Raw genomic sequence first — 12,355 nt, 5'->3', positions numbered from 1 at the left:
TTATGTCACCACACTGCATTTTCGCATCGCAATAACCGCCGGTGGAACGAAGATGTGCTGTATATAATTTTTATTCTAATATTTTTCCCGGGGCATCACGCGCTGGAAAGAACTGGAACGTGAGCGTTGGCCAAGCAGCAATTAATTGACGCCACCAGACAACCGAAAGCACCAGACAAAGTTAAAAAAAAAACAAAAAAAAAACAAAAGAAAGCTGCGTTCACAATAGAAACGTGTAAGCTCTTCGTGGCGTGTTTGACAGAGGTAATTGGCTTAGAAGCATATCCGACGAGGCCGGGTAAATCCGGACTGCTTCAAATTAAGCCCAAGTCCGGCTGGACCTGACGCGGATTTCTTTCCGCATTGACTTCGCAAACGTCATTCACGATTAGGCTTAGCTTGCCCTTGGAACGCAAAGCGGAAAAACAGACTACCGGCCCACGCTGCGGTGGCTTGGCATGGCTTGGATTACGCCTGAACTCTTCAGAGCGGATTACGGAGCCAAAACTGGCAGACGGAGCCAAAAGCGGTGCCGTCTGCGCGCGTGCAATAGTCTGCGTTACAGCGTGAACACTGACTCGCGGCTGACGTCGGAAGAGGGGAGAATAGGCCAGACGCTTGCGCTGGTGGGCAAGAGTCCCTTTAGAAAAACAAGTAAATACTGCCTTCTTAAATTTTTGAGTGGCTTAGAGGCTACGTTATCGGAGACGATGCCTTAGGCGAATCTTTGTTTACATGGCACGGTAAGAACTAATACGGAGCTTTAGGGGGACTCGAGGTTATATTCTCGAAATTGGAGCCTGTTAGACATGCGGTTTGACTTTTTTGATGCCATAAGGAGGATTCCTAGAGAACCAAGCTCAAAATGTTTTTTTTATGAGTTGAGGCGCATTTTTGGTCCACCGATTCATGGAATATACGGAATGGGGATAGTTGTGTCCATAAACAATTCTTAGTCTCGGATGACATTACTTCCCTTTTTTTATTGTATAACGTTTTTAACCCGCTTACCTCTCAAAAGAGGCATTGTTTATCAATATGTCGATGACGAGGGATTGTGTACCACATTAAAACAGACAGCTCCAGTTGGACAGAATTGGACAGAGCGTATAAATTGTTTGCAAAACGATCGCTTACTTTCAGCAGTTTTATTTTCAGGCAGGTTGAGGCTTTATAAAGGAAAAAAAAAAAAAGGTGAAGTTTTTGCGACCGCAGAACACTAGCTTAGTGTTTTACATGACCTGAAATTCAGCTGTGCTATTCCAGCCTGCAATTGTTTTCACATCCCCATGAGTATTAAATGCCTGATATGCACGTTCGAAGAACAAGACAAGAGGAAAATACGCGTCATCGAGTTTCACTTGGTGCTCTTCAAGCTCGTGAATAGACGTGTCGCAATATATCGTGCATGAAAGCACGCGTTAAGAAATCCCGCCTGCATTGGATTGACCAAAAGATGAAGTGAAAGCCGGTCTATTCTCTAAACAGGCTATCATAGGAATTGTAGAAAACATTCTCCAGAAAATGAAAACAGGAAGTCGAGCAGACATAACAGAGAAAAAAAAAAAAAAAAGAAGAAGGAAGATATGGAATGATCAGCTGTCGCGCCGAAAGTTCGCAATCTTTAACATTGGCTGGAAAAAAATTAGGGAAAATACGATATCCCTGTGGTATTATTGGCTCCCGCCAATATGAGAGAGTTCCGAGATAGATAACATCGCGTGACGACCTGCACAAGAAGAATTAAAGCGAATATAGCGTCACTCTTCAGAATCCGTTCGCTAACTGCGTGCAAGGTGTCATTTACTATATCCTACGGACGTGCAAAAGAGGTATACGTGTGAAGGGCAGTTACCCGAATAAAACATACGTGAACATGCATGAACACGTGTGTGACGATGCAGAGCATGCCCTCAACCTGGCGACGCATGCTGCAGAAGTGACCCTTGAAAGATAGACTCGAAGCAGACAGATGCTCCGAAACACTAGAATAACCGAAATCTTGTAAGATAGAAAAAAATAGGTAATTAACTTAAGGCTTTCCCGCGATGACCGCGGGTGAAGTTGTATGTATGAAAATGCAGCTTATCTACACGCACTGACTAGAAAAGGATTCTGCGATCTGAAATTAGAGCAAGCCCCCGCCCCTCTTCCTTTCACACACGCACGCACACGCGTGCAGATGCCATCAAATCGCCCATGTGATTGTTGCAAGGAAGTTTCACTCGTGTGCCGCTAGCTTTTTCTATGAAAAGTGTTCACCCGTTCGAAAAATAAAAAAGAACTTCTAATATGCGCTTTTTCCTGTTTGTTTCTGTCCTCCGCTCAATTTCTTCTACGTTACAACGCTGTTCGATTCAGCAATATTTCTGAGCTTTGCCAGCGCGCTTCAGTTTTCTATAGAGTTAAGTAATAAGTTTAAATTGTTTTATATCTTAAAGCGTTTGTTAATTCGAATGGAACCATGTTTCAGCTATACTGAGTCAAAGCGCTTTTCCTTAAAAAGTCATGCATAGGGGCTTATTACGTTTCAAAGGATCTCTGTAACATAATTGGAGTCCCGAATCATATCTTTCGTGCACCATCTCAGAAAATCCGCTAATGGCCTGCTTTAAGTTAAGCCCAATGTTTTTCTTCTTTTGTTTAAAATCATCACAACAAAACATTCATGCACTGCAGTCCACCTTTGTCATTTTTCCCATTATTTGACATCGCGTCTTCTACAAAGACGACCTTAATGTCGAGGGCAAGCATGCACTTTCTAAACATGAACCCTTTACTTTTGTACCAATCGCAGCTACTAATTATGACAACAAAAATCTTCTACATGGAAAGAATGTCACTGTCTACGTCAGACTGCAAGGTAAACAGCAATCTCCCATTTATGCAAGATTTCGATGGATGTTAGGGCAAGAAAAATGTATACATGCAGAACGCTGGCATTTCTCGTAACAAAACATGCAGATTTTATGGGACAGAGCCATTGCGCTGGCTCACCGGGGACAGGGCTATTCGCAAATCAGTGTGAAAGGCTTTTTTTTTTTTTTTCGTGCTCTATAGACGTAGCTAGACTAGTGCAGATAGTGAGGCTCATAAATAATATGCGAGTAAAGAACTGGTGCGCCAAGAGATATTTCTGTGACTCTAATGACGATTTCATCCAATGCATGCACTGATGCACAGTGAAAGCAAAGCAGAACTTCGGTCATTTGTATGATTCTTTATTTTTCAATAAGAGACAAGATACCTCTCTGGCAGCTATCATTATAATTAACATTACATGCACCAAAATTGTATGGGCTTAAAGTTAAGCGTATGCCAAGTAACAGTTTATTTCTACAACATATGTTTACATCACCATTGAAACCAATAGAGATGCCATAGTCACATGCACGTCCTGTATTTAATTATTTTAACGTCGAATATTATAAGCACATGTGAATGCTTACACGTGTAGAACCGAATGATTAATTAAGCGCAAGGATATAGCAACTACAGAGTACAAACATGGTGTTGAAAAGAGCTCATTACATTTTTATGTTTCAATTATGGTGACGTCTTCAGATGAACTTGATTTTGTTCAGTGCTAAATTTAATCATAAAAAGCTACAAAGCATGATAACTGCAACACTCGGTGACATTTAACTTATCTCAAATTTGGTAATCATCTCTATCCGCTGCCTTTCTTGTAACGGGCATGAATAGAAATAACACTTTGCATTTACGCTGTATTTAAACGGATTGCGAACACGTATTGCCGCAAATCACTTTTTTTTGTCCATGTCATTTAAAACTGTAGTGGTTAAAAAAAATAGCGCCGAATATTGATACAATTAGAGGCAGTTTGTCTACATGTTCCATGCCGTGTGCACAGCGACTACTTGCAGAGTGTTAACGTAGGTAATGAGTTAGGGCAAATATACGCTGTTCACTTTCTGTAACACATGGCTTATGTAATACCTCAACTTGGAGATTTTAAGGGTGAATAAAAGATGATAATGAAGATGCTACATTGAGTACTCTCACTGGTTCGTCATTTATGGCACCAGGAGTCTGTGCAAGTGTTCGAACGCGTTTAGCGTACACGCAAATGCCATGTTCAAAGATGAGTAAAAACACACACAAAAGAACACAGGAGTTTTTTTATAACTTTGCAGAAAGCATGAGCCTCAGAAGCCAACTTCATTGAAGTCACGCATGCATGACTATAAATCCTTCTTTCAATTTCTTAGATGACAGTATGTAACCAGAATGTGTGTATATATTTGCTTCTGCCAGTTTAACAACGCATATGCGTGACATTTTCAAAACCCAGGCGCGTTTTAAACGTGAGCCGAATATTATCAGGGTAGAAGAGAGTCTACTGCTCCGAAAGGTAAATTTAGAGATGCTAAGCATTTTTCGTCGCTCATAAAGAACGGACTTGTAGTCGTGCACCTGAGTTTCGCAGAAAATCTTGAACGAAACAAAAAAGTCTGTTGGTTTGTTGTCGCCGTAGTCACTTCTGTGCTCATGAGCGAGACTGGCCCATTACCATATGCGAAATATTTACTGCTTGGCCTAATACAGCCGCGTTCTTGTGAAAAATCATATAGTATATTCTAAAGGATGAAAACCTGTTTAGGCGAATTTACTAAAACCAAAGTCTGTTAGAAGCAATTTGCATTATGATATATTTATGAGTTTTTACTCTTAAGGAATATTTCTTTTTCGCTTATTGCTACTATTTAAAAATAAACTATTCGCTCATTTACAAAATGTTAATTTTACCTGATATAGGCATAAACGCTCAGCTGCAATAGAAAAAAAAAAAAAGAATCGATTTGTTGGTGGCTTAATCTAAAGCTTTTACTGCCAGCCATGAAACGCCTGCTGAGGAATACGCAGTGTGGTACCGCTGTCAGTAGTTGCTGCTGTTCTGAACAAGATAAAATTATATGCAAGCGACAATTCTCTCTGATAAAAGCAGCGCATCCCTAGTGAAAACATCCTATGAGTCCACAATAACCTCATACAAATTCTCATATACTAAACATACTAATCTCATATAAACCTCATATAATCGCATACTAATCTCATTCATCATATGAGATATATATATATAAGAATTGATGAGATTTTTATGAGTTTAGTATGAGAAATCTGTATGAGGTTATTGTGGCTCATATGGTGTTTTTCACTAGGGATGGACGGAAGTGTGGAATGTTCACAGCCCCGTTGCCTTGCATCAGAAAAGCAAGTGAAGAAAAGTAAAAGTATATTGCATTCCTTGAGACGAAACTTCTTCAATGAATAACATTTCAACTGAAGAGATCACGGCGTAACGTGACCAACTTGTCCAGTTTTTTAGTTGATCAAAATACTTGGCTGCTTCGTCTCCCTTTAAAATTTTGTTGTGAGTAGCAGATATTTCGAATACCTCACGGGGTAAGCGAAAATTTTTTCTCTCTAGTGTTTGGAATTTGGTTTCTGCAGCCTGTGACGTCGACGTTTTCAAATGGTCACGCAATGGATGGAAACATGCGATATTGTCGCTCCTTCGTTGTCCTTATTCAATACAGCACTGAAGCCAGCCTTCCTAAAGGACCGCAGAATCTTAACGAGCGAAAGGACAGCGATCATATCACAATATTTTCGTGGTCAGGTCACCCACATGGGACTTTGACTTCGTAGTTATCGCTCGGCTTTTGAGCCTGAAATCGAAACAGTGAAATTAGAAATACGATTATAAATTATTTAGCTAACGCAGGACAGTACCGCGTGGTGATCCGTGCATGGCAATTTATTGCAAACACTTACAAGGTACAAAATGCGCGACCATGAATTAGTACTATGTGACTCGTTAGGTATTACAGATTTACATCTAGTCATTTCTTTTAGCAATGCACGAGCGCATGCATCGACTACAACCGCAGTCAACACTGCAGTGGCGAAAGGTATAGAGTATATCAAACTTGGGAGGTTCTTTAACATCGGATTTTAGGATGTGACGCTCAGCATTAGTGACTCTCATCAGTGGGGATCTGCGGCTCCCTTTGAAGATCCTTGTTCGCAAGCACGCACTTTGCTTCCCGTTTATCCCTAAATGTTGTTATTTTTCTCGTTAGCATTACCTTATCTGTTATCTATTTCGAATCACCACAGCAAAACTCTTGTGCACTGCAGTCCATAAGCTCTACATTCTCTTATCATTCGACATTGTTTCTTCTGCAAAGATGACTTTATTGCCGAATGTAAGGATGCGTTTCTATAGGCTGTCGATTATTTCTACTGATTATCTATTACCATTATCTATTATCTCGTTACGTGCAAGTCAGCAAAACGTAAAATATAGTACTTTAACAAAACCGTCCGAATATGCTGGCGTGGTCTATTAGGGCGTGTCTGACTTTGGATCCAAGAGTTCCGGAGGATTCGACAGCCATTTCGAGATCTAATCTCAGTCTGGTTAAACAAGGTAGCAGCTCCTGCCAACTATGCCGTGTCAAGCAGCCTCATGATGTCCCACAAGCCGAAAATAAATCAGTGCCTGGCCATATAAACTGGGAATGCCGGGCATGCACATTAACCACCACCATCATTAACGTCACCAGGCTAAAATTGCCGTATAGTAGAGAGAAGTGACAATGCGGCAGTACATCCGCAATTATAGAGGAGCGCAGAAATGTAGAGATGATGTGATTTTGTATTTGGCTTTGCTATTATGAGTGAAAAACCTGGAATCGGTTTTTGCAATACCGCTCTTTCGAAGAGAGCCTCCAAGAAATGCTGCACAAATTTTCATATCAGCTCTACACCAGACTGTCTTCAGTTGAATTTATTAAATGAAGGAAAAAATATGCAAGCTAAGAATTTATTTCTACGCATACCGAAGATAAAAAAAACCTCATCATCCCGCCATTCTAGAGCTGGAGGATGTGCTTCTTACGAGACTATAGCATGTATATAAATTTCCCGTCTAAGTAACATTGAGGGAGCTCTATTCTTTTGTTCACACAGCACTCCCACAGCGTCGAATATCTACTATATCTATGAAGCGCGGCAAGTGGCTAGACAGTTTGCGAAAGGCAAACCGAAACATTTTTTTTTTTTACTTTTATTTCGCTATTCCCGTTTTTGCGAAGCATTCATGCAGCTGTAAAAACGCACGTTGTGTAAATGATTCAAAGTTGAACTTGGTCGCCAGAACCATCAAATGTTCATGATCCTTTTCTTAGCTTTTGTTGTTTGTAACGTTAAAGCACAAGGAAGGAAGATAACATTTAATTTTCATTTTCGCTTTAAGTGACCTTTTATATCACCCGAGTTATAATCTCCGTCTCTGTTTATTCTATAACTCATCGCTAATTATGGCGCCTAAACTTGGGCTTAATCAGCTGTAGGTTTATGGCTTTTGTATTAGAAAACGTTATCTGAAGGCAATGTAAGGAAGTGCCCTAATGCTTAAGCAGTGTGCTGAAAATTATTTTACAAAGTCTGGGAACCCGCAGAGTTCCATCACTACGTAGCTCTGTTACTCAACCAGCATGCATTTTGCGAATATTGAGAGCTCATTCACTTCGTTAACAACAACACAAAGATAATGATGATACGATAACAAGTAGAACCTACTTTATTCTTCTTTAGCTATGTATTTCCTTTGAAATCATGAATGCTGATATATGTTTTCGCTAAGCAACCCCTTGACAGGATTTTGGGTTTAGCTGTAGGATGCTGTGCACAGTTAAAGTAAGCATGATCGTCACAGCGGTCTATTCAGGTAAGTGGGCTCTTAGCAGAAATATGAATTCAAACTGACAAAACAAGGACATCCACATATATAGATGTATAGATTTTACCATAATGTCACTTTGCAATATAAACCGCCATCATGGCTCGAAAAATCACAGGCACCACATGCACACGTTTACCATCGGTGACAATCAGAGGTATATGCACGATACGGTTTTTTTCTAAGATATCGTTTGAGTGATTATGCAGTGCACTTCGGTAGCCGCAGACAGAACATGTTGATTAGAGTAGCCCATATATACTTTCAAGACATGAGCGTGCTGGGGAAAATCCCATTACAGCAAGGTGCATTGGGGTCCGCAAATATAAATCGATTTATTAGGCCATCCATAAATGTCAGGAGCTGCAAATTATACGTGACACTCTTAGGAACGATCGCACCGATTTCCGATCTACCACGACTTTCTTAGGGTTGCACTAATTCTCTGGAGCCTTTTTTGTCTAATTTGAGTAACTGATATACTAACGTAATGATCACTGCATTATTAAATTATTTTGAAATATTAAATCTCTGCCTTTATTCCCTCAAATAATTTCGAAACCACTGCCTTCGATAGCGCGTACATCCTTGTGCGCAAATTTGTTCATCACGTGACCACGTGACTCGCAGCATTAGTGCAATGCGCAACTGAGGTAGATACTCATTTCTCCCAGCATAAGGCCTACTGAGGTTTCAGATTGCGCGTATAAAACAAAATGTGCCTCTTTTTACTAAATCACATGTAATTTTGCTCATGACTGAAATCTCATGGTGTTGATTTTAGCATCTGAATTTCTAATTTGAATTCCCCCAAAATTTTGAACATCTTAAAAAAAAAACAACTTCAATCCAAACTAAACACAATATTTTACCAACTCTATATACTGGATCATTAATGCTGTAGATTTCATTTGGAGCGTTGAAACAGTGCCTTGAAAAATGTGTCAGTGCGGTTCCACGTACAAAAAATAATTGTGGTGACCGAAAATTATAGCTGCGGACCTATTTGTAACTTCACGTAGAGACCTCACTGCGGCCTGATTTGCAGGAGGGTGACGTTTTGAGGATGATGAAGCATAGTGCCGTTGCTGGTGATCAAAATTACATAAAATCGCGTCTTTAAATCTTAGGTTGTTCTAACTAAATTCAAGTACATGTCAGAAATGTCTGCTCATAAACTAATTGACCCTTCATGCTGCAAAATCGAATACTATTTTCCCCCAATTCTTTCTATACTTCTATCCAAAGACGAGCATTCCAAAGTATGAGCATTCGAATGCGGCGAAATCATGCGCTGAATATTATTAGATTTCATACTTGTTGCTTTGGCTCTCGATCAAACATGGCGCCGTGCAATGCGCGAGTCCTGGGACTTACGGAAATAATTTAGCCACTGTAGGCGACCGGCGGCCACATACCTTTTAATACACTTAGCGACTATAGGCCTGTATCTTGCGGAGGATCCATTTTTTTTTTAATTTTTTGTTACTACGGGTAGGAAAGCTAGTAGCACTTTGGACGGCGTGCAGTCCTCTTGCCTTAGTTTCAAGACACACAGATGTGTGCACGTTGTTGAAAATGAAATGCCGGTCATATGCCCTGTTTTAGGCTGTACCACGTGGTTGGCAGGTGGACACAAACACTCGAAACACTTCACATTAGGACAAGCACTGCTAAATAACCACTGAAAAATGAAGACAGCAAGCAGAATGTTGTTGCCCCACCGCGCTCTCACTTCGCTTCATCTAGCATTGCCCCTGTTGCCATTTGTGTTCATAACTGGGCCGTCATGTACCTGCGTAATGCACGGTAACGGTAGTGGGTCAATAGCTAATGAGATTCACATTTCCCGAAGTCATAACTCTGAAAGCGAGTTCGTACACATCCTTTTCAGTGACTGATGGCAAAGAAGATCGTAAAGGGCAGCCACTTACCATTGCTCGCTGTTTCTGAACCGCTGTCCGTGCCCGCTGGTGAAGCGCATCTTGCACCGGACTGGTAGACCACCGCGGCTGTTGAACGACGACGTTCGTCAACGCACGACGACTTGTCAAGTCCCAGAATGGCATCGATGGAGTAGGCGTGTACCAGTCGGCGTTCGGCGCCCTTCGACGCCTGCTCCTTGATATCACCGCCCGCAGCCGCCGGCACTTCGTGCAACATGGCCCTCCTGCCCGTAGCAGCACCGGTGGCAGCTAGCGCGGCCAGCGAACAGCTCCCCAGCGCGACACCCCCTCGGCCGACGCGAAAAAACAGAAACGCACGCGTGCAACCAAGCCTGTAGTCGTCGATTTTTCACACCGTTCAAAGTCGGCGTGCGAGGCCGAGCGATTTTGCCACCACCACCGCCACCGACGTCGCTGCTAAACACCCTTCCTTTCCTCTCCCGTATTCGGGAGAGAGGGGAGAGAGAGACAGCTCTCCGAAGGGAGGAGGAGGTGCAAGAAAAAACGGGAAAAGCTTGGGATGAAACGCGCGCATCTACGCGAAATCGCTAGCCCGCGCCCTCATTGGCTCTCCATAATTACCCAATCGGAGCCGTCGCGTCACGCATTCGTCTCGCCATTGAGCGGGCGCGGTACCCCTGACGTCACGGAGCGTTTTGGGGAGAGGGCGCCCAGGCGCAACAACGGCGGCGAGTGCGCCCTTTTCGCTTGGCGGACGCTTTCCTTTGATCGCGCGCGCTGCGCCGTGGCCGGCGTTGTTGGCGCTCGTACGGCCGGAGTCGGCGTGCGTGCGTCTGTACCAGATGCGCCCAGGGTGCGGCCCACAGCCCGATCACGTTTTGGCTTTTTGCACGCGCGCGCCTCACACTACGCGGCACCGCTTCAGGAGATTTTCTTTATCGTTAGTTGCGCTCGTTACTAGCGGGGCAATTTTCGCTTTAGTATTTCTCCGGTAAATTCCTTCTTTTGTTTACTCGAGCTCGCGAGTTGTGTGCAGCACTCTTCGCGCCCCAGATGCGCTGCTCCCCGCCGCTTAGCGCTGTTTGATTTGAAGCGCTTGGCCGTCTTCTGGAGAGGGAGTTTAGCTGGGGAAGTGGATAAATCGGGCCAAGATTATCTGGACCTCTCTCTCGCTCTTTTGTTCGTTTTGTTTTTCTCGGCAGACTGCCTTGTACACCTCGTTCTCGCATCGACTCTCCTTTCTCACTCCGGGGCTTTGTTACTCGCTTTCCGGCGTTTTTCCGCACCACTCTGGAGAGCACACCACTCTCTTTCGTCCTCCTCTCTTTTCGCACCCTTCGTGCTTCCCCAAATGATCCTTTACGCTTTTGTTGTTTGATCCCCTGTTGGCGTGCAAGAAGCCCGAAGTTGCTTAGTTCTTGATTCTGGCAGTTTGTGCGTTTTTCTGAACGAGTCAGTTCGGCCATTCTGGTTTTAATTTCTTTTTCTATTTTCCTTTTCGGCTCTTACGCAGTGGTTCACCGTAGCAGAGGCGAAAACGAGCAGCTTGTTGGCTGGGGGTGACCACACACGCCTCGAAAAAGGTTATCAATTAAACGACCCGCGGGCCACGACAAAATTAATAAGAGCCGCAGGCGCGTGACGGGAGAGACCGTGGCTCCGAGCTGTTGTACACATACCGCGCTGTTACAAACAACAGTAGTTGCCCTTGCTTTTATCCCGCTGCAATATTCTTAATTAGAGTGGAGGCATGCAAAGTCTATTTTGTAGTTCACGTCACCTGGGCGAATTAGTATGAAGTGGTATGAAAAAGAGCTTTCTGAGGGCAGACGTGGAAGTCACGTACCGGCTCTTGCGTGACATTAACAGCGGGGATGTTTTCATTCTATGGTGCTTTATCAATTCCAAGTACCGCACTCTCAGAGCAGCCGCATTTTTTTAAAGTATAGGTTCAGCCCTATTTCTCAAATATAGTATATAGCTCCGCCTAAATGTTCACCTCAACCGTGCGCTGCTGAGACACCAAGGGGTGAAAGCAGAGAGTTGTCATTGCTACATGGGTTAGACAAAACTCCGACAGATATCACTTGACCCTTTAGGCTGTGAAAGAATTCAAGAAAAGACCGGCGAAGTCGACCTAAGCCCTTATGCCCGAAGTGCTGCGAGAACAGAACCTACAGCGCGGAAATTTAAACGATGGGCATACAAATTTAATGCATTTATTTTTCAGTTAAAGAAGCAACAGCATGTGGCAAACAAAAGCTCGTGATGGCGCCATATAAATGGACATTCGGGCGTCAATTCAAAAATACTTGGAAAATTTGCATGTTCTATTTCTTGACATAGTGAAGCACACGACTGACTTCGTCATTAATTGCAGGCCATTACGTCCTCTTATTAGGATTCAGTACACAGTGCGACTTATGTAGTCATGTTGGATATGCATACCATGTTCAGATTAAATCCTCATCATCATTTATGGCCGCTGACAATATAAAGTCTTGGCCGAGTCATTATTTAGCTGTTCTGGGCTTATTGTAAGAAGGTAAATATAATCGAGCATCTGATGCGAGAAATTAAGGTACTATAGCTACAAGCACACACTCATTAAGCACGGAGATGAAATGGGCGCACAAAAGGAGAAAAGACGAGTTAATGACGGGTCAGAAAAACTAAG

At 42.9% G+C, this 12,355-nt stretch overlaps 1 protein-coding gene across 1 annotated transcript in view; it reads right to left on the bottom strand.

The window, feature by feature from the left end:
* The window catches only part of LOC146199287 (retinal homeobox protein Rx2-like), a 42,980-nt gene extending 33,046 nt beyond the window's left edge, over nucleotides 1-9,934 (bottom strand). Inside the window, exon 1 of the mRNA XM_084592750.1 lies at nucleotides 9,706-9,934. Within this exon, the coding sequence (XP_084448876.1) occupies nucleotides 9,706-9,934 (229 nt within the window). The remainder of the gene's footprint in view (nucleotides 1-9,705) is intronic.
* Nucleotides 9,935-12,355: the final 2,421 nt, after the last annotated feature.

Source organism: Amblyomma maculatum, chromosome 2 (assembly GCF_055883805.1).
Source record: "Amblyomma maculatum isolate TAMU_Amacu chromosome 2, ASM5588380v1, whole genome shotgun sequence".
Taxonomy (NCBI): domain Eukaryota; kingdom Metazoa; phylum Arthropoda; class Arachnida; order Ixodida; family Ixodidae; genus Amblyomma; species Amblyomma maculatum.
This window is presented reverse-complemented; position numbering and strand designations above follow the sequence as displayed.